We start from the raw sequence: 23447 nt of genomic DNA, 5'->3' as shown, positions 1-23447 counted from the left end.
TGCTCTCACCTCTCCGCTGGAGTCCGGTGCAGTGCTTCCTCGTGTCGGCCATATTTGTTTCCTTGTAAACAATGCACATTGCCTGGCTATCCTGCTGATTCTCTGCCTCTTAATACTTTTAGCCATAGACCCTGATGCTGCAGATCAGATGTTTGGATTTACTGCATGCTTGTTTCAGGCGAGATAGGCAAAAACAGCGTAAGAAATTTGGGCGCGAAATACGCCGCCATAGGTTGTAGTGTGGATTACAGCTATTGTGGCGCTTAATGAGTGATTTGGGTGCTGTCAAAAGACGGAGCACAAATTACTATAAACGCAGCATAATTCAGCCGCCAGCAATAGCTGGAAGCCAAATGACATCTTACCTCACTATCCATGGCAGCCTGGAGGGGAATAGTGACACTGCCAGAACTTGTGCAGGAGCGGGGTGAGCTGTTGTTTTTTTTTTTTACCTTGCGCCCAAATCTCCTGATGCCCTAATTACATGCACACGCTTCAAGTGTGTGATTCAGACACTACTGCAGCTAAATAGATCAGCAGGGCTGCCAGGCAATCTGCATTGTTTAAAAGGAAATAACTATGCAGCCTCCATATCCCTCTCAGGTCAGCTGGACTTAAAGAGACTGAAGCGAGTCTAAATTCACTTTTTTAACATGCAGTCATGTTAACCTCTGCTAAACTGCCGCTACCCTGCGGCAAAACGAGGGGTTTATACCCCGAAATCCCCTCTCCTAAATCCACAACTTTTTTGGTCATGGATTTTGCTGCCCGGGAGGCAGAGCTTTGAGCTGCAGCTCTGCCTCTCAGCACGTCAATCTGCCCATGGATCTCCGCCTCTGCCTGCCCCTCTCTGTGAAGGCAGATTGAGAGGGGCGGGGAGAGGCGGGGATTGATGTGCTGAGAGGCAGAGCTACAGCCATAAGCTCTGCCTCATCAAGAAGCGCCCCCCAGAGGTAGGAGAGGGGATTTGGGGAGTATAAACCCCTCGTTTTGCCGCGGGATAGCGGTGGTTTAGCAGGGGTTATACTGCTTTACATGACTGCATGTTAAAAAAGTGAATTTAGATTCGCTTCAGAGTCTCTTTAAATGCACAATATGCTGGGGTAATATAACTTTATAGCATTAATTTAAGTTATAATACTTTGATTAAAGAAAACCTTTGCTGGATAAGGGGTTAAGGGCCCAGTCACACTAGAGCGTTTTGCCGGTGATTTCTGCAAAACGCTCAAGCGCTAGCGCTTTTGAAAGAGCTAGTGCAATGATACCCTATTGGCCCATTCTCACTTGGGCGATTTGCGTTAATTGCCGGCGATTAACGCAAACATGTAGCGTGCACCATTTTCAGGCGATTTCCTGGCGATCGCATTTCAGTGCTATAGAAGCGCTAAATGCGATCGCGGAAAAATCGCTGCACTGTCCAGTGATTTTTCCACGTTAAATCGCGGAGAAATCACTCCCGCAAGTTTTGTGCTTTTAAGTGTGAAAGTTAGGGCCAGTGCACACCAAAAAGCTCTAGTGTAATCGCAAACTCTCAGTGCTTTTTTAAGTGATCTTTGTAGGCGATTCCAGGCATGAGCCTAGCGATTTTCTAATCATGCCTAGCGGTTTTTTGGAGCGGTTTTTACTTTTTGGTACAGTAGAGCTGTAACTGAACAGCTTCTATAACAAAAACGCTTGGAGAATCGCTCTGCTCTAGCGCTTTTTTTTAGAGCGACTTTCCACATTCCTATACTTAACATTGTGGCAGAAACGCCTCAGAAATCAGCAGAAATGCTGCAGGACGCGGGTTTGCGTTTGGGAGAAAATCCCATCGCTCTGGTGTGCTCCATCCCATTCATATACATTAGCCAAGCGCTTTTCAAAGTGCTCAGAAGCGCTCTCGGTGTGCTCCGGCCCTTAGATATTTACCTCAGCAGCTGGAAGGCTCTGGGTGGTCCAGAGTCCTCCTGAATCCTTCTACAGCCCATTGTTCTGGTTTGGGGCCCCTCTTCATCTTCTGGCTACGTTCCTGGCTGTGATAAGCACATCCGGACTGGGCATGTGCAAGTAAAGCATGTAGAATACCGGACTGGGCATGTGCGAGTGAAGCATGTAGAATACCGGACTGGGCATGTGCGAATGAAGCATGTAGAATACCGGACTGGGCATGTGCAAGTAAAGCATGTAGAATACCGGACTGGGCATGTGCGAGTGAAGCATGTAGAATACCGGACTGGGCATGTGCGAATGAAGCATGTAGAATACCGGACTGGGCATGTGCAAGTAAAGCATGTAGAATACCGGACTGGGCATGTGCGAGTGAAGCATGTAGAATACCGGACTGGGCATGTGCGAGTGAAGCATGTAGAATACCGGACTGGGCATGTGCGAGTGAAGCATGTAGAATACCGGACTGGGCATGTGCGAATGAAGCATGTAGAATACCGGACTGGGCATGTGCAAGTGAAGCATGTAGAATACCGGACTGGGCATGCGCGAGTGAAGCATGTAGAATACCGGACTGGGCATGCGCGAGTGAAGCATGTAGAATACCGGACTGGGCATGTGCGAGTGAAGCATGTAGAATACCGGACTGGGCATGCGCGAGTGAAGCACGTAGAATACCGGACTGGGCATGTGCGAGTGAAGCATGTAGAATACCGGACTGGGCATGTGCGAGTGAAGCATGTAGAATACCGGACTGGGCATGTGCGAGTGAAGCATGTAGAATACCGGACTGGGCATGTGTGAGTGAAGCATGTAGAATACCGGACTGGGCATGTGCGAGTGAAGCATGTAGAATACCGGACTGGGCATGTGCGAGTGAAGCATGTAGAATACCGGACTGGGCATGTGCGAGTGAAGCATGTAGAATACCGGACTGGGCATGTGCGAGTGAAGCATGTAGAATACCGGACTGGGCATGTGCGAGTGAAGCATGTAGAATACCGGACTGGGCATGTGCGAGTGAAGCATGTAGAATACCGGACTGGGCATGTGCGAGTGAAGCATGTAGAATACCGGACTGGGCATGTGCGAGTAAAGCATGTAGAATACCGGACTGGGCATGTGCGAGTGAAGCATGTAGAATACCGGACTGGGCATGTGCGAGTGAAGCATGTAGAATACCGGACTGGGCATGTGCGAGTGAAGCATGTAGAATACCGGACTGGGCATGTGCGAGTGAAGCATGTAGAATACCGGACTGGGCATGTGCGAGTGAAGCATGTAGAATACCGGACTGGGCATGTGCGAGTGAAGCATGTAGAATACCGGACTGGGCATGTGCGAGTGAAGCATGTAGAATGGAGCCGCTCGAGCTTCCTTTCTGTCCTCTGTGCACAAGCTCTTCGTTATACTAGGCATGGGCGGTTCTTACTTGCACTTGCCCAGTCCGGGTATACTTGTGCACGACTGGAGCGGAGCCACAAGAAACCTATTCAACAAGTTTTTGAGGCAGCATTTTGGGCAGGGGTAGGTAACCTATAGCTCAGGAGCCAGATGTGGCTCCTTTGATGGCTACATCTGGCTCACAGACAAATCAGTAGGTGCTGTTTCACTAATATACACGGCTCAAGCAGCGCAGCTTAGTGTGGCAGCACAAGTAACATTTTCAAAGTAGACACGTTACTGCTGTAGCGTCTGCTACTAACTTACTCGCGCTTCCCCAAAACTAACGGCCGTTCCAATTATCCCATTCTGGATCCTGTCAGATCCAGTGTCTTTGTATGATGAGATCCCTGCACTCTGATTGGCCCAATAACCTGTCTGTCACTTGACAGGCAGCCTATTGGGCCAAAGTGCGAGAATCTCGTCCTACAAAGTGAATCACCCCCCAAGTCAGCTAGCTAATTGTACAAGCTGTTAGTCGGTAGTTCTCCTGTCTGGCTCTCGGGGAAATTGCTGATGTTGCTGGAACCCAAGAGAAGCTGAAGACGGGTCTGACACTTCTACTGCCCGGCGGATCAACTGTATACACATCACCATGGCAACAGGGACGTGAGCCCTCTGTTGCGCGATGTCCCAGTGTGAAACATATTGTTTGGCTCTCAGGGAATTACATTTTAAAATATGTGGCGTTTATGGCTCTCTCAGAGAAAAAGGTTCCTGACCCCTGATTCAGGAAGTCCCTGCGCTGGATTGGGGGGTCGTAGGAGGATCTAGACAGCTTCTGGATTATCCATAGGTTTCCCACTACTGAGTTCAATTCCTAAACTATATTTCACTTGAGATACAGTTTAAAGCAGTGGTGCTCAACCTTTTTTGGCCCGAGGGCCGAACTTCAAATCAAGAAAAATCTCGAGGGCCGGAACACATGCATACAAAATTTCGATGTAAAACGTTTAACGTTTTTCTAGTAAGTTAACATGGTGTTGGAAATGGAAAGAAAACGACAATATAAGAATTGTTGTACTCACCATTTGAAGCACATTTTCTTAATGAGAAGTTTGTGGCTGTTTGGGTGTATGCACAGGGCAGATTAATGCAGCAATGGTATCAGAGTGGCCTGTAGTGTGCTGGCTGAGGAGGCTGTCAGCTCTGTGTGGGGCTGAGGGGGCTGCCAGCTCTGTGTGGGGCTGAGGGGGCTGTCAGCTCTGTGTGGGGCTGAGGGGGCTGTCAGCTCTGTGTGGGGCTGAGGGGGCTGCCAGCTCTGTGTGGGGCTGAGGGGGCTGCCAGCTCTGTGTGGGGCTGAGGGGGCTGCCAGCTCTGTGTGGGGCTGAGGGGGCTGCCAGCTCTGTGTGGGGCTGAGGGGGCTGTCAGCTCTGTGTGGGGCTGAGGGGGCTGTCAGCTCTGTGTGGGGCTGAGGGGGCTGCCAGCTCTGTGTGGGGCTGAGGGGGCTGCCAGCTCTGTGTGGGGCTGAGGGGGCTGCCAGCTCTGTGTGGGGCTGAGGGGGCTGCCAGCTCTGTGTGGGGCTGCCAGCTCTGTGTGGGGCTGAGGGGGGTGCCAGCTCTGTGTGGGGCTGAGGGGGGTGCCAGCTCTGTGTGGGGCTGAGGAGGCTGTCAGCTCTGTGTGGGGCTGAGGGGGCTGCCAGCTCTGTGTGGGGCTGAGGGGGCTGTCAGCTCTGTGTGGGGCTGAGGGGGCTGTCAGCTCTGTGTGGGGCTGAGGGGGCTGCCAGCTCTGTGTGGGGCTGAGGGGGCTGCCAGCTCTGTGTGGGGCTGAGGGGGCTGCCAGCTCTGTGTGGGGCTGAGGGGGCTGCCAGCTCTGTGTGGGGCTGCCAGCTCTGTGTGGGGCTGAGGGGGCTGTCGGCTCTGTGTGGGGCTGACACAGTGTGTCCCGTTGTCTGCCCACGGTGTCTGCCTGCGGAGGAGGAGAGGAGCGGGTGGTATTGCGTAGTATGGCACTCGGCGGGACGCGCATACACCAGCGTGTGCTTGTATTCAGCCCCGGGTAGTGCTGGGATAGTTAGAAAGCCTCGCTCATTGGTTACTGCAGGAACCTTCCTCCAATAGGAACTAGGCTGATTCCTATTGGAGGAAGGTTCCTGCAGTAACCAATGAGTGAGGCTTTCTGACTCTCCCAGCACTACCCGGGGCTGAATACAAGCACATGCTGGTGTATGCGCGTCCCGCCGAGTGCCATACTACGCAATACCACCCGATCCTCTCCCCCTCCGCAGGCAGACACCGCGCGGGCCACAGAAACTGGCTTCGCGGGCCACAAATGGCCCGCGGGCCGTAGGTTGGGCACGGCTGGTTTAAAGTGACCCCAAGCTGGAAGGATACCCGATGTGACATGATGAGATAGACATGTGTATGTACAGTGCCCAGCACACTAATAACTAGGTTGTGCTGCTGTTTCTCTGTCTGAGGCCAGGTGCACACATAGCAGAATAGCTAGTGTTGCGGAAAACGCTTTTTGCCTCTAATGAAAGTCTGTGAGACGCAGAAAAAACGCATACGCATTTTCAAAAAACGCTGGTTTTGTTGCATATTATGCAGGAATGGTGCCAAAGCGCCCATAACGAAAGTCAAATATTTTTTTTGCTGTATTTTCGCTTCCTGTTGTCTTCCAAGTCATTTGCATAAATGGAAATATAAAAATGCATGGAAAACGCATATGTGTTTTTGATATGCAAACCGCAAACGTATTAAAATGTATGAAAAACGCATCGCAAACGCACCGAGAATGCACACAACATTAACTTAAAACTTGACATGAAACGCAGCCTTTCATGTTATGTCATATGTGAACCCAGCCAGGTTAAACATCAGGTATATAAGTGGCAGTTCCTGTCAGACTACAATGTAACCCTCACTGATTAGGAATTACAACCATAAAACACTTTCCTTGCAGAAAATAGCTTCTGAGAACAGGAAAGAGATAAAAGGGATCAATAGTTCATAGATTATAGCTCTGGCATACTTCAATGAATGTGTCATTGAGCATAGACAATGAAACCATAAAAATTTAAAAAGTAGATTTAAATATATTATAAAATTAGGGAATATCTAAAAAAGTCATTTCTAGGAGAAGGAGGATAGATACAATTTATCTCATCAGTTTTTTCTCACCTCGGGTGTCCTTGAAGATCGGGTTCAAAACAAGTTCTTGCCCTACAGAGAGGGAAGCGTCTGGATTCTATTGAGGCTTCCCTTTCGTGTCATCGGCCCCCCTCCGCATTGGGGTTGCGCAGTTTCCGTATTATAGTAAATAATGTGGGTTCAGCGCTCAGGAAGACGGCTCTCCTGCCGGCTCCAGCCCAGAATCCTCTGCTGCTCCTGCCACAGGTTCAATTCACTGGACTATTATCCCAACGCTGGACAGAGCAGTGTCTCGATCAGAATCACAAGTGCCCAGCTGAGGTTGCCGAGGTGGCTGAGGGGTGGCCTATACCCCACATGCGCTGACGGGCCCAATCTGGCCAGCGGATCCGGTGAGTTTATTCAACTTGAGGGGGAGCGGTGCTTGGCATACTCCCCCTATATGTTTTTACAAGTGATTGTACCAGAGACTGTCTTCCTGAGCGCTGAACCCACATTATTTACTATTCACGTTTGGCTTCCCACAGAAAGCAGGGAGCGCTCCACCTAATGAACTGGGTGTCTGATCAGTCTCATAAACTTTAATAACTGTTTCTGGTTTACCTGTGCAGTTTTGACCCTATCTAGGCTGTGCTAGAGGCAGCCACGTCCAGTGAGCGCTATTATATGTTTGTAGCCACAGTTTCCGTATTACTGGCCGCACTGTAGCCTCAGAAGCCCGCCCACTCATGCGCAGTACCACAAGCTCGTCACTCCAGCTTACTGCGCTCGGAGGGCTCAGACGACTATTGCGCAGCCATGAATAAGGAAGAAGAGCGACACGGCCCTGATCTGATTAGCGACAATGCCTTGTCACTAATCTTCCGGGGGGGACAATCAGCAACTGGGTTAGGGCTGCACGATTTCTCGGTTTTAAACCGAAACCGCGGTTCCTGTGAAGACGATTTTGGGATTGTCTGGATCCGGCGGTTTTCGGTCTTTAGTGCTTGCCCGCGCCTGGCCATGATCCGCCTACCGCAGCCGATGCGCCGTGCCACAGAAGCAGTGCATGAGGTTAATAAGCCGGGCAGCGGGGGGAGGAGAGTTCAGTCCAGAGCGGCACACAGCTTCTCCAATCGCTGGATAGCAATGGAATGACGGAGGTGGTAGGGGGAGCTGTACGCTCTAGTACAGCTCCGCCTACCGCTGCCGTCATACCATCGGTATCCAGCGATTGGAGAAGCTGTGTGCCGCTCTGGACTGAACTCTCCTCCCCCCGCTGCCCGGCTTATTAACCTCATGCACTGCTTCTGTGGCACGGCGCAGCGGCTGAGGTAAGCGGATCATGGCCAGGCGCGGGCATGGCCGCAACGGCGTACCTACCTACCTATACTGCACACTTTACTAGCTGTTCTGGGGCACTACCGATTCATACTGGGCACTATACTAGCTATACTGGGGCACTTTACTAGCTATACTGTCGCACTACCTACCCATAGTGGGCACTATACTAGCAATACTGGGGCTCTACCTACCCATACTGGGCACTATACTAGCTATACTGGGGCACTTTACTATCTATACTGGCGCACTACCTACCCATAGTGGGCACTATACTAGCTATACTGGGGCACTACCTACCCATACTGGGCACTATACTAGCTATACTGGGGCACTACACTAACTATACTGGGGCACTACCTACCCATACTGGGCACTATACTAGCAATACTGGGGCTCTACCTACCCATACTGGGCACTATACTAGCTATACTGGGGCACTACACTAACTATACTGGGGCACTACCTACCCATACTGGGCACTATACTAGCAATACTGGGGCTCTACCTACCCATACTGGGCACTATACTAGCTATACTGGGGCACTACACTAACTATACTGGGGCACTACCTACCCATACTGGGCACTATACTAGCTATACTGGGGCACTACCTACCCATACTGGGCACTATACTAGCTATACTGGGGCACTACCTACCCATACTGGGGCGCTATACTGGGGCACTATACTAGCTATACTGGGGCACTATACTAGCTATACTGGGGCACTATACTAGCTATACTGGGGCACTACCTACCCATACTGGGGCGCTATACTGGGGCACTATACTAACTATACTGGGGCACTACCTACCCATACTGGCACTATACTAGCTATACTGGGGCACTATACTAACTATACTGGGGCACTACCTACCCATACTGGGCACTATACTGGGGCACTATACTAACTATACTGGGGCACTACCTACCCATACTGGGCACTATACTAGCTATACTGGGGCACTACCTACCTGTACTGGGCACTTTACGAGCTATACTGTGGCACTACCTACGCATACTGGGCACTATACTAGCTATACTGAGGCACTACCTACCCATACTGCCGGGCACTATACTAGCTATACTGAGACACTATACTATCTATACTGGGGCACTATACTAGCTATACTGAGACACTATACTATCTATACTGGGGCACTATGCTAGCTATACTGAGACACTATACTATCTATACTGGGGCACTATACTAGCTATACTGAGACACTATACTATCTATACTGGGGCACTATGCTAGCTATACTGAGACACTATACTATCTATACTGGGGCACTATACTAGCTATACTGAGACACTATACTATCTATACTGGGGCACTATGCTAGCTATACTGGAGCACTATACTAGCCACACTGGGGCAACTAAACTCCCTATATTGGGGCTACTATGCTAGCTATGCCGCTGCACCCTAGTCCTCCCCCCCCCCCCCCAAACCCGCTGCGCACGACACTGTACACTAGGACAAGCTAAAACTTGTTTTGGAAAAAATCGTGAAAAAATTCAAAATCACAATTTCTGACAGAAAAATCGCAATTTCAATTTTTACCCCAAATCGTGCAGCCCTAGACTGGGGACATCAGAATACAGAGGCAATAGGATCCTGAGGCTTCCCTCTCTTTAGGTAAGTAGCTCATTTTGTGCCTGAGCTTCGGCTCAGCTACACTTTAAAGGGAAGGAAAATCCACTTACCTGGGGCTTCCTGCAGCCCCTGACAGCTGTCCTGTGCCCTCACCACAGCTCCGCTCCCCACCGCCAACCCAGGGCTTCCTCCAGCCCCTGGTAGCCCTCCTGTGCCCTCACCACAGCTCCGCTCCCTGCCACCAACCCGGGGCTTCCTCCAGCCCCTGACAGCCGTCCTGTGCCCTCACCACAGCTCCGCTCCCCACCGCCAACCCAGGGCTTCCTCCAGCCCCTGGTAGCCCTCCTGTGCCCTCACCACAGCTCCGCTCCCTGCCACCAACCCGGGGCTTCCTCCAGCCCCTGGCAGCCGTCCTGTACCCTCACCACAGCTCCGCTCCCCACCGCCAACCCAGGGCTTCCTCCAGCCCCTGGTAGCCCTCCTGTGCCCTCACCACAGCTCCGCTCCCTGCCACCAACCCGGGGCTTCCTCCAGCCCCTGGCAGCCGTCCTGTGCCCTCACCACAGCTCCGCTCCCCACCGCCAACCCAGGGCTTCCTCCAGCCCCTGGTAGCCCTCCTGTGCCCTCACCACAGCTCCGCTCCCTGCCACCAACCCGGGGCTTCCTCCAGCCCCTGACAGCCGTCCTGTACCCTCACCACAGCTCCGCTCCCCACCGCCAACCCAGGGCTTCCTCCAGCCCCTGGCAGCCGTCCTGTGCCCTCCTCCAGCCCCTGGCAGCCCTCCTGTGCCCTCCCCACAGCTCCGCTCCCCCCACCAACCCGGGGCTTCCTCCAGCCCCTGGCAGCCCTCCTGTGCCCTCCCCACAGCTCCGCTCCCCCCACCAACCCGGGGCTTCCTCCAGCCCCTGGCAGCCCTCCTGTGCCCTCCCCACAGCTCCGCTCCCCCCCACCAACCCGGGGCTTCCTCCAGCCCCTGGCAGCCCTCCTGTGCCCTCACCACAGCTCTGCTCCCCACCACCAACCCGGGGCTTCCTCCAGCCCCTGGCAGCCGTCCTGTGCCCTCCCCACAGCTCCGCTCCCCACCACCAACCCAGGGCTTCCTCCAGCCCCTGGCAGCCCTCCTGTGCCCTCACCACAGCTCCGCTCCCCACCACCAACCCGGGGCTTCCTCCAGCCCCTGGCAGCCCTCCTGTGCCCTCCCCACAGCTCCGCTCCCCGCCACCAACCCAGGGCTTCCTCCAGCCCCTGGCAGCCCTCCTGTGCCCTCCCCACAGCTCCGCTCCCCTCCACCAACCCGGGGCTTCCTCCAGCCCCTGGCAGCCGTTCTGTGCCCTCCCCACAGCTCCGCTACCCGCCACCAACCCGGGGCTTCTGGCAGCCGTCCTGTGCCCTCCCCACAGCTCCGCTCCCCCCACCAACCCGGGGCTTCCTCCAGCCCCTGGCAGCCCTCCTGTGCCCTCCCCACAGCTCCGCTCCCCCCACCAACCCGGGGCTTCCTCCAGCCCCTGGCAGCCCTCCCCACAGCTCCGCTCCCTGCCACCAACCCGGACTTCCTCCAGCCCCTGGCAGCCCTCCTGTGCCCTCCCCACAGCTCCGCTCCCCCCACCAACCCGGGGCTTCCTCCAGCCCCTGGCAGCCCTCACCACAGCTCCGCTCCCTGCCACCAACCCGGGGCTTCCTCCAGCCCCTGGCAGTCGTCGTGTGCCCTCCCCACAGCTCCGCTCCCCCCACCAACCCGGGGCTTCCTCCAGCCCCTGGCAGCCCTCCTGTGCCCTCCCCACAGCTCCGCTCCCCCCACCAACCCAGGGCTTCCTCCAGCCCCTGGCAGCCATCCTGTGCCCTCACTGCAGCTCCGCTCCCCGCCACCAACCCTGGGCTTCCTCCAGCCCCTGGCAGCCCTCCTGTGCCCTCCCCACAGCTCCGCTCCCCCCACCAACCCGGGGCTTCCTCCAGCCCCTGGCAGCCGTCCTGTGCCCTCACTGCAGCTCCGCTCCCCGCCACCAACCCAGGGCTTCCTCCAGCCCCTGGCAGTGCAATTGGGTAGAGGACCGCTCAGTCCTCTTCCCCAATCACTGAACACGGAATCCCGTCGGAAACGGCGGCAGGAGCGGCAGCGGGAACACGCGACGTATTAAAACACCATGTTGCTGTTAACAAGCTAAAACATGACGTTTTAATACGATAGATTCTCAATAACTGGTTAAATCTACTTTTTAAGTTTTAACTGTTTTATTGTTTTTGCACAATGACACATTCATTGAAGTATGCCAGAGCTAAAATCTATGAACCATTGAACGTTTTTATCTCTTTCTTGCTCTCAGAAGCCAGTTTCTGCTAGGAAAGTGTGTTATAGTTGGAATTTCTTATCAGTGAGGGTCACACTAGTCACTTCCTGTCTGAGTCAGGACTGAGTCAGCCACTTACATACCTGATATTTAACTCTTTCAGGCAGAGAAAGAAAAAAAAGGAACACAGCCTAGTTATTAGTGTGCTAGGCACTGTACATACACATGTCTATCTCATCATGTCACATGTCACCTCGGGTATCCTTTAACGCTGTCAACCACGTGAGGCGTGGCCCCCTGGGCACTGTTACAGTAGATGAAGCGCAGGAACAAGAAGAAGTAAGTAATAGATGTGGCGATTGGATCCCAGGCAATGTATTTGTTCACTCCCGCCGCTGCGTCCTTCTCCCGCTGCTGTTTGTGCACCCGCTGCTGCGTCCCTCCTCCCCTCCCGAAAACCAGTAAAACGCGATTGTGCATGCTATGATTACCATGCACAACCATACCCCAGTATATCCGCAGGAACCCTAGCCGGGGATGCCCTTCAATGCAAGGAAAGCCTCCAAGCCCTCTTTACAAGCAGCTATAGAGTTTGCCATAACTACTTCCTGAGGTAAGATGTTCCAGATTTTAACCACTGTCACTGTGAAGGACTCCTTTCTAAATACATGGCAAAAACTTTTGTCCTCCACCCGCAAATAATGTCCCCTTGTCCGTTGTTCAACCCTAGGGACAAAACACTCATCTGCCAAGCCTTTGTATTGCCCTCTAATGTACTTATAAATTAAGTTATTCAGTTAATCAGGTCTCCCTAAACATGGCTGGGGAAACCATGCTTGATGTCTAATTTGCTGGTCATAGAGCCATCACCGGTACTGTCGGTACTTGGCCTTCATCAGTCACTCTTTTTGGTTTCCACATCAGGCGTTCCAGGACCTTCCGGAGAAAATGACGGACACCATGGCCACTTCACGCAGTGCTGCGCTCTCCGAGGCGAGTGTTCGGCCCAAAGTCCCTGCCATTCCTGTCAAAGCGAGCAGCAAAGAATTCAAACGATCAATGGGCAAGACCTCCTTCAGACCAGAGACCCGGGCCACCAGTGATGGCTTTCACGATTTTCTGGTAAAAACTTCTTTATGGTTTTTGAAGGAATTCTGTGGGTTATGACGTGTAGTTAGGAGGATACGTTTGTTCTTTATGTCCCATATATTATTTCCTTTCTAGGTGGCAAACCACCCTGTCAAACCAGACATTCTACTGGAGGCTGCAGAGCGGACTGAGAGACTGTTGGAGCCATCTGAGGAAGTGCAAAAGAAGGTTGCCTTTCTCCTTAAAAACCTGTCCCATGCTGAAATGCAGAGCAGGGTAAGGTCTTTATCTACCTTATATACTCGTGTATAAGCCTAATTTGTCAGCACAAAAAATGTGTTGAAAAGTTACCCCCTTGGCTTATATGTGAGTCAGTGGAGCAGCATGGATGGTGGAGCAGGTTTTGTTACTGGCAGAGGAGTGTAAGGATTGTGCACTAGTGATCCTGCTCTTGCCAGCTGGCTCCCTGCTGTGTCCCCCATCCCCTGCAGCATGGTGTGCAGAGTGCGCTGCTCAAGATTTCCTGTGTCCCCTGGCTTGTGGAGCGGAGCGTGCAAGCAACGTGTCAGCGGTGCAATGATCTGGGATTCTTCCTGTGTGGCAATCACTGTGTCTCATATCTATGATGCCATCTAGTGGTGCCTTGAGACACAGCTGTTTCATCATTGGGACACATCTGGCTATGAGGAGAGTGGATGACTTGTACTGGGGGCACATCTAGCTACTGGGGAGGAGTGTATACACGCATCAATCACTTTTTCCTGCTTTCTGAGGGAAAAGTGGGTAACTTGGCTTATACATGGGTCGGCTTATATGCGAGTATATATGGTATCTTTTTATCTATCATCCTTGTCCTAAAAATTACTTTTGTAGATATCCCACAGTTTTATTTTATATTTAAATATACTGTACTTTTTATGTTTTTACTGTTTTAATGGCTCTTCTCACTGACACATTTATTGAAGTATGCCAGAGCTAAAATCTATGAACTTTTTACACTTTTTATCTCTTTCCTGCTTGCAGAAGCCATTTTATGCCAGGAAAGTGTTTCATGGCTGTAATTCCTTTTCAGTGAGGGTTGCATGACAGTGTGACCAGGTCCCAACCGGACAGAAACTGTCACTTGCATACCTGGATGTTTAAAGTGTACCAGAGCTGTGGGAAAAAGAAAATGTAATACTCACCTTTAATACTCAGCTTCCTCCAGCAGCATAAACACTTGTGAGTCCCATGCCGTCCTTCCGCACAGGGCTGTGGAGTCGGTACTTTGGGTACCCGGAGTCGGGAAAAAATGCACCAACTCCGACTCTGACTCCTAATGAATTTAAACTGTAATTAACCACTTCCGGATTCCGGGTGGTTTGGCTGATCTGTGCTGCGGGGGCTCTTCAGCCCGCAGCACAGATCAGAAATCAGGCAGGGCGATCAGACCTCCCCCCCTTTTTTCCCCACTAGGGGGATGTCCTGCTGGGGGGGTCTGATCGCCGCCGCGCTGCTGTGCCTAGCGGGGGGGGGGGGGGGGGGCTCCTCAAAGCCCCCCTCCGCAGCACTAGTCTTCCCTCTGCCTCCTTCCCTCCCTCTCCCGTCCCCTGTGTGCGGCGCAGGACGGTAAGCCGTCCTGCGCCGGATAGGATAGGCTTTAGCCTATCAGAGGCCGGGGATCGGCGATCTCCTCTACGGCGCTGCTGCTGCGCAGCGCCGTATATATGTAAACACCGGGGAAGATCTTCCCCGCGTGTTTACATTTACCCTGCGAGCTGCGATCGGCGGCTCGCAGGGTGTTCACGGAGACACCCAGTGAACTGACATGGAACGGCCGCTCGTATGGAAACCACTTCAGGATTCAGGGGCGTAATTAAGCGTACGCAGAATCCTGAAGTGGTTAAAATAGAAAATATGATAAAATGTTCTATTTCTCAGATAATAGTCATCATAAATAATGTATATATACAGTAATAGCTGTGCTTAGTCCACAAAAATGAAATCAACCAATCAAAATTAGTTACTTGTGCTGCTTCAGTAAAGCAGTCCTCGTATTTTAAGGTCAGATATACACATCTGATTGTGACTGTATATATGATGTGTACACAGGAATCTCTTATATATACTAAATAACATCTATGCTGTAAGAATAAAGCCTGATGTGTAGCTGTGTCACTAATACAGATTGTCAATGAGATGGAAATAATTCTGCACTGATTCTGGTTTATGCAAATGTATGCACTCCCTTTGCTGATGAAATCAAATAATTTGATATGTTGTTAAAATTTGGTTTGGTGACTACGAATTAAATGGTACCTGAGACGGATGAAAAGAAAAGTTTTATACATACCTGGGGCTTCCTCCAGCCCCCTTCAGGATAATCAGTCCCTCGCTGTCCTCCTCCACCACCCGGATCTTCTGCTATGAGTCCTGGTAATTCAGCCAGTCAGCGCTGTCCGGCCACCTGCCGCTTCCACAGCCAGGAGCGTTCTGCACCTGCGCAATAGAGCCGCACAGGTGTAGTATGCTCCCGGCAGCGGAGTGTGTGCATGCGCACTATGCCAGACTGGCTCAAGTACCTGGACTCATAGCAGAAGATCCAGGTGGTCGGAGGAGGACAGCGAGGGACTTATTAGCCTGTAGGGGGCTGGAGGAAGCCCCAGGTATGTATAAAACTTTAATTTCATCTGTCTCAGGTTTACTTTGTTACACAGTAGTACTATACTCTACATATGCACTCCCCACAGAGCTGCAGGGAATCCACTGAGAATGTTGTGCACATTGAACACAGAGGTGTTGTCTGTCACCCATAAACCTGGTTCAGATTGTGCATGAAGAATGTGTAATAGAGGAAGAATCTCCTCATTCCCCTGCAGAGTACCTGCACATCACTCTTACATGTACCCACAGTCACATTGCCTAGGGCCTGATCCATGTTCAGATTGTACATGAAGAATGTGTAATAGAGGAAGAATCGCCTCATTCTCCTGCAGAGTACCTGCACATCACTCTTACATGCACCCACACTTACATTGCCTACGGCCTGATCCATGTTCAGATTGTGCATGAAGAATGTGTAATAGAGGAAGAGTCGCCTCATTCCCCTGCAGAGTACCTGCACATCACTGTTACATGTACCCACACTTACATTGCCTAGGGCCTGATCCATGTTCAGATTGTGCATGAAGAATGTGTAATAGAGGAAGAATCCCCTCATTCCCCTGCAGAGTACCTGCACATCACTCATACATGTACCCACAGTTACATTGCCTAGGGCCTGATAGATGTTCTTTGTTCCGGTCTGCACCTTCTAGAAGTACTCTTACCAAGGACTAATTTTAGTCTATGACTATAAAGGGAATAAATATGGCAGTCTCCATATCCTTCTCACTTCAGTTGTCTTTTAAAATTGCTAAGCGTTGGTAGTTACGAGATGCATTTCACGTTACAAACTTTTAATCAACAAGATTGTAATATGCAAATTAGAGGAGTCAGAGTCGGTGGAATCCTAAACTGAGGAGTCAGAGTTGGTGGATTTTTGTACCGACTCCACAGCCCTGGTGAACAATTCTAAAGGTGACCATACACTTATAGATTTGCAGCAGATTCAACCATCAGATAGATTTCTGTCAGATGCCTGTCAGGTCAAATCTGACAGGAATCTATCTGTTATGTGCCATTCTGAAATCTATTGAAAATGGATCTAAATGCATTATTGCACCATTAGATCCAATGCAGCTCTATGGGCCAGCAGATTGACCTAGATTTTCCATCCTGTCAGATCAAATCGTTCAAAATCGGCCTCAAATCAGTGGATTGGCTGATTTGAAAGGATCGATTTCCGATCTAATGATTCTATAGAATCGATCAATCGATGGCTAAAATCGACTAGTGCATGGGCCCCTTAAGGGTGATAAGTTGATGATAATTTAGTAAATCGAAAAAACATTTTTTAATAATTGGTTGTGATGAATAGAATGAATAGGAAGTACAGATTGGTTCATTGATGGTGATAAATTCGATGTATTAAGAACACATTAATCTGATCGCTCGGGTCGATTTTTTGCTGAAAATAGTACTGTTTATGGGCAATTTAAAGGCCAACTTACACAATAACAATATATTTAGATAAAGATGACCAGTGTACTAACCCCCTGTAGATGATGCCTGCCAAGTGCGCACCTCCCTCCATAGTTTCTCCTATGTTGCTGTGACTTACAGGAGGTAGTAGAAATCTGGCAGAAGTGACAGGTTTTGGACTAGTCCATCTCTTCATGGGGGGATTCTAAGGGATTTATTTATTTTCCAAAGCACTTAGTGAATGGCAGTTGCTCTGTCCAACTGCCAAAAAACTGTGTAGGGAACAGGGAAGCTGGACAGCATCATTGTTTAAATTCTTTTTAGGGAATATCTTTATAAAGAATAAAAGCCTTGCTGAGAATCCCCTATGAAGAGATGGACTAGTCCAAAACCTGTCACTTCTGTCAGATTTCTACTACTTACTTTAAGTGACAGCAACATAGGAGAAAAGTCATTTATGGCTCATTTTACGCTGGAAAAAAACGTACTTATTTGTCTATGCACATATTTTAAATTTTAAAATGTTTTGCCATAGTGCCTCTTTAACAGGTGGAAAAGGGTGGGTGTGTAGACAGTGAGTGGTGAAGCGATGGACATGGGGCGTGAGTGGGACAAACCTGCAGTGGGAGATGGCAGGACAGCACACAGAGGTACGTACCAGTCTCCTGAGTCCTGATCATACGTCTGTACTTAAAGAGAACCTGTACTTAAAGAGAACCTGTACTGAGTAAAAATATTTAAAATAAACACATGAGGTAACTTCAAATGAACATTGCATAGTTACCTTGCCATCAGTTCCTCTCAGAAGCTCACCATTTTCTTCTGACAATAATCCCATCCAGTTCTGACAATATTTTGTCAGATCTGAAGTATATCAGTTGCTGTCAGTAAAATATCAGTTGCTGTCATTTATAGCTAAGAGGAAAACTGATGTACCAGGTAATGTCCATGTTTCCCTATTGCTCAAGTGGGCGATGTTACAGTTTAACTGTGTGCTGACCAGAAAGCTGTTATGGGTAATGGCCATTTTCAAAATGGAGGACGGAGAATTCCCTTGATCTTAGTGAACAAACAGGACGCGGGACAGGAGAAAGACACTGAGGAGTAGACTACATGGAAGGTAAGTATGACTTGTGTATGCTTGACATTTAATTTTCAGTTCAGGTTTTCTATAAGCATACAATCAAAAATCAATTATTTATTTTTATATGGTAAACAAATAATAAGGCAATCCATAAGTTAAAAATCTCTCTTAATTTTCTTCTCAAAAGAATATTACTTACTAGGTCCCCTGGCTCTCATTTGGTACATGTGCCGCAAAAGAGAAGTTGCAGTGCATGCTGGTTGTTTTTTTCCTCCCCTGTTCTCTTCATACATAACTAATGCAGCCTGATTGGCTGAAGTTTCTTTCACTCCCGGTTTCTCCTCCCACACCTCTGTTTCTCTCTGATTGGCCAATATTTCTTGTGACTCCGCTGAAATCCGATCCATACAGATAAACCAGGTCTGCGAAGGCACACAATGGTTTGTGAGGATGCATTTCTTACTGCAGAGCTGTGTGGGAGTGTCTGAAGACTGAGAGGGGGCGGGCAATGCATACACAATCAGGCAGAGGAGAGGAAACAGAATAAGGGAGGAAATGACATCAGGATTGGCTTCAGACACAGGGATTCTAAGATGGAAACTGACAGAAACAGAATTCTCTTTATTTACTATATAAAACTCACTGAAAACAAAATGTGGACAGTGCAATACATATGTTATGTAAGTAGAGCAAGTATTTATAGACTAATGTATGTGTTTTTTTTCTGAGATAGTATGGCTGACAGCTCCTCTTTAAGGTGTGTGCTGAAAAATACAATATGTTGTTCTAACCTCTTGTGTGACAGGTGAGAGAAGTGAAGCACACTGTAAAGAACGTGTTTATGCCCTGGTTGTCCCGATACTTGGTGATAAAATGTGTGAGCAGTGAGATGATGTTCCATGGACGATACTCCATGTTCCTGGATGGCCTGAAGAGCACGGAATTTCACAATCTGGTTCTAACAGAGACCTACAGAAATATTAAGGTGTGTATCTCATGGACGCGTTTCATCGAAGGTCCAACACAGGGTCTGATTTACTAGCACATCACCAGTTGCGTTATCATTAGTGATCCAGCAAATCCTGGCTGGATTCATTCTGAAATGTCTGCTGATAGCTGGTTTTGCTTTGGCCAGCCTAGCAACGGTCAGTTTTTAGAACAATCGCGTCCATGATGGCTAATACTCTCGGGCTGGGTGCACACATAGCAGAAACGCTAGCGTTGCGGAAACCGCTGCATTTTTGCTGCTAAATTAATTCTATGGGCCGCAAGAAAAATCGCATATGCGCGCATTTTCAAAAACGCTGGTTTTGTTGCATAGTATGCTAAAACGCACATGAAAGTCAATGGGTACGCAGTGGTATGCGTTTTTCATGCGTTTTAATATGTTTTTACCAAAAAATTGTTTGTGATAGATTTCCGCTTCTTGTTGTCCTCCTAGTGATTTGCATAAATGGAAATATAAAAACGCCATTTTGTATATGCGAACCACAAATCCATTAAAACGCATGCAAAACGCATCTGCAGTAAAAACCGCAAACGCACAGAAAACGCACACAACATAAAATGAACGCTTGACACAAAAAGCAGCCTTTTATGTTATGTGCGCACCTACCCTTATGATATGCCCATTGGAGCCTTCTGCTGACGTTAAGGTGGGCTCAGAGGGCATATAACACTTCATGGGGGGATGGTGACCTTAGAGGGCATTTAACACTTGATGGGGGGGGGGGGGGCAGACAGGCGGTGGAGGCTTCATTACTATTCCGATTCCTGATAGATTTCATGCTGAAATCTAACGGAAATCAGTCTGCATTGTATGGGCGGGAAACAGATCTGTGTTTGATCAGATTCGGTCAGAGAGGTCTTATGGTCGATCTGCCAATACATTGCTTGGTTTTTGGTTAGTAAATCTCACTCGGTGTGTTACCTGTTCACTGATTGCCTGACTTATTCCGGCAGGTACTGCTGGCATCTGCCAAGGCGCGTTCCGTCTTCTCTCTGCGTTTTCTGCTGTGGAACTTGGGCAACTGGCTGGGTTTGTTGACGTTGGCCAAGGACAAGCCCATCTTATCCACGGTAAGTACTTTTCTCTGTCTTCCTTCTGGCTGGACCCTGAGTTTGTGCTCCTACAAGTATGCCTTTATTATGCACCATTCCCAGGACCTGGATATAAAGGCGTTGCTGCAGGAGGCCTACGCAAAGGGAAAGCATGAACTCCTCTACGTTGTGCCGTTCGTTACCAAAGTGATGAAGTTTGCCGGAAGCAGTTTGGTACGTAAGCAAACAGTCGCCGTTGTTTACTTAGGCTGCAGAACCTGAGCTGCTGGATAAACCTGAGCAACCCTTAGGTGGCAAAGGTTTCCCAAAGCTTGGGGGAGGGGGGGTATTGGGGTGCCATATCCAATGTACAGCGCTGGGCCCCTACAGAAAGATTGGAGAAGAGCAGGCTCACCTATCTGGCCAACAAGCTCCTCCTTTAGGCCTCTTGCACACTACATGCAATTCCGATTTGCGATTTTTAATCGGTACTGCATGCTGCGTTTTTGTTTTAATAGCATCCAGGGAAACTCGGAATCGCAAATCGAATTTGCAGGGGGCCTTAGTCTGTGTGCTTCCTTAAAGGACAGCCTAGGTGAAAATAAAGGAATGAAATAAACGATAGTATCTATCTTCGTTCTCCTAAAAATGACATTTTAAAATATTCCAGAGCTTTATTTTATGACTATTGACCCTTTTTATCTCTTTCCTGCTCTCAGAAGCCATTTTCTGCTAGGAAAGTGTTTCATAGTTGGAATTTCTTATCAGTGAGGGTCACACTGTAGTCACTTCCTGTCTGAGTCAGGACTGAGTCAGCCACTTACATACCTGATATTTAACTCTTTCAGGCAGAGAAAGAAAAAAGGAGCACAGCCTAGTTATTTGTGTGCTAGGCACTGTACATACCCATGTCTATCTCATTATGCCACTTCGGGTATCCTTTAAACATCATGACCCAGTGGCATGTATGTTATTAGAAGATGCTGAGGACAGAAGCACATAAACTGAAGGAGGGGCGTGCCAGCTGGACGGGTGAGTTTGCTCAACTACGAATAATCTACCTTCTCTTTTAACCTCCCTGGCGGTCAATTGAAACCGCCAGGGGGCAGCGCAGCACTATTTTTTATTTTTTTTTTAAAAATCATGTAGCTAGCCTAGTGCTAGCCTACATTACGACAGCCGCTGTGCAGCGGCATCCTCCTACCCTCTTCGATCGCCTCCGGCGATCAAGCCCGTCCAGAAATCCCGTTCTGAACGGGATTTCCATTAGGGCTTCCCCCGTCGGCGATGGCGGGATGACATCACCGACGTCAAAGGGAGTCCCAATCTACCCCTCAGCGCTGCCTGGCACTGATTGGCCAGGCAGCGCATGGGGGGGGAGCGGCGGCGAATCGGAGCGGTGGCGATTGGGCAGTACACGCAGCTAGCAAAGTGCTAGCTGCGTGTACCAAAAAAAAAATTATGCAAATCGGCCCAGCAGGGCCTGAGAAATCCTCCTGCGCAGGTTACCCCGAGCTCAGCAGGGAGGTTAAGAAAGCATATTTTTGCTTTGCTTAACATTTTATTTAGTAAGTTGTGGTCCTTTGTAGCCCCTGACACACTCCTGGGAGTTCTGGTTCACCATCAGCTGGCTGGGTTGTCTGTGACTGAATTAACCAGTTCATGACCATAGGCTTACACCCTCCCTAATGACCAGGCTATCTTTTACAATGTAGTGCTCTGCAGCTTTATTAACTCGCTGCAGAGCCATATCACTTAGCATGCAAATGAACCCCCCCCTTCCTTTTCTTCCCACCAACAGAGCTTTCTGTTGGTGGGCTCTGATCACTGGTGTAATGTTTATTTATATTTATTTGAATTTTTTTAAAATAAATTTGTCTATTTTTTTATTTCTTTTTATTACTTCCCTCCCTCCCCCCGACAGCCAATCAGGGCAATCCTCTCTGATAGGCATCAGCCTATGACAGACGATCACTCCTGAGCCTCTCTAGGGAACAGCCGAGTGACACGGCTGTCCCCAGTACAGCGCTGCTGTAGATCGCATCGCTGTACAATGTAAATAGACGGCGGTGATCGCCGCTGGTAGACTGAAGTGGGGATGCGCACTCATGCGATTCCCTGAATAACCCCGCCCCCAGGACTTGAGGGGGTTAAGGGGAAGGGGTTAAGGTACAGTACTATGGTTTACTTTATGTGCCTGAGTATGACAAGGGATACAACTGTATACAATACATTAGCACTGCCTGCATTTTACTAGCTCAGCAACAATCATCTGTGTCAGTTTGTTAAATGCTACCAGCAGTGCAACTATTTTATAATGCCTCTAGGTCAGTGGTTCCCAACCTGGGGGCGATCGACCCTAGGTGGGCGATTTGGGTTCTAAGGGGGGTGGTAAATTTGTGGGGGGCGACAGGGAGGCGATCAGTATGAAAAGGCAGGAAAAATAAAGTGTCGCAGTGTCACTCGTTTTTAAGAAAATTATGGGCAAAAAATATGATCTGTATAAAATATGCAAGTGTGCATGATAGAGTTGCGTAATTCCTCAGGGCTCGTTGGTCACGCCGCCGGTGTAATGTCAGATAGTGTAGCCCGGAAGCAGCCTTCCTCACTGAGTATCACGCATGCTGGTTCCGGGGCTGGAGGTGTAATGTCAGATATTGCAGCCCGGAAGCAACCTTCCTCACTGAATATTGCGCATGCTGGTTCTGGGGCTGGAGATGTAATGTCAGATATTGCAGCCCGGAAGCAGCCTTCCTCACTGAGTATCGCACATGCTGGTTCTGGGGCTGGAGGTGTAATGTCAGATATTGCAGCCCGGAATCAGCCTTCCTCACTGAGTATCGCGCATGCTGGTTCCGGGGCTGGAGGTGTAATGTCAGATATTGTAGCCCGGAAGCAGCCTTCCTCACTGAGTATCGCGCATGCTGGTTCTGGGTCTGGAGGTGTAATGTCAGATATTGCAGCCCGGAAGCAGCCTTCCTCACTGAGTATCACGCATGCTGGTTCCGGGGCTGGAGGTGTAATGTCAGATATTGCAGCCCGGAAGCAGCCTTCCTCACTGAGTATCACGCATGCTGGTTCCGGGGCTGGAGGTGTAATGTCAGATATTGCAGCCCGGAAGCAGCCTTCCTCACTGAGTATCACGCATGCTGGTTCCGGGGCTGGAGGTGTAATGTCAGATATTGCAGCCCGGAAGCAGCCTTCCTCACTGAGTATCACGCATGCTGGTTCCGGGGCTGGAGGTGTAATGTCAGATAGTGTAGCCCGGAAGCAGCCTTCCTCACTGAGTATCACGCATGCTCAGTGGGAAGTTAGATATTATTTACCTGAAATATCTCCGCTTCCGCACCACGTACACTCCCGAAATTTTCAGGGGAGGGAGGGGACCCCCAGATCTAGCTCTGTGTCGAATTGCAGCCCCCGAGCCCCTCTAGTTCCCGAGATAGGTTTGCTGCAATCAGTCTCGAGAACCAGCAGGGCTCGGGGGGTGCAATTCGGCACAG

At 49.8% G+C, this 23447-nt stretch overlaps 1 protein-coding gene across 2 annotated transcripts in view; it reads left to right on the top strand.

Annotated features, from left to right (window-relative positions):
• LOC137539063 (CCR4-NOT transcription complex subunit 1-like) overlaps nucleotides 1-23447 on the top strand; it is a 138217-nt gene that overhangs the window by 10157 nt on the left and 104613 nt on the right. For both annotated transcript variants that reach the window (XM_068261537.1, XM_068261538.1), the window contains exons 2-6: nucleotides 12594-12791; nucleotides 12894-13034; nucleotides 18710-18889; nucleotides 19867-19983; nucleotides 20068-20178. In XM_068261537.1, coding sequence (XP_068117638.1) covers nucleotides 12618-12791; nucleotides 12894-13034; nucleotides 18710-18889; nucleotides 19867-19983; nucleotides 20068-20178 — 723 coding nt within the window. In that variant the 5' untranslated portion in view covers nucleotides 12594-12617. The remainder of the gene's footprint in view (nucleotides 1-12593; nucleotides 12792-12893; nucleotides 13035-18709; nucleotides 18890-19866; nucleotides 19984-20067; nucleotides 20179-23447) is intronic.

Source organism: Hyperolius riggenbachi, chromosome 11 (genome assembly GCF_040937935.1).
Source record: "Hyperolius riggenbachi isolate aHypRig1 chromosome 11, aHypRig1.pri, whole genome shotgun sequence".
NCBI lineage: Eukaryota > Metazoa > Chordata > Amphibia > Anura > Hyperoliidae > Hyperolius > Hyperolius riggenbachi.
The sequence above is the reverse complement of the archived record's forward strand: the minus strand, read 5'-3'. Positions and strand labels throughout refer to the sequence as shown.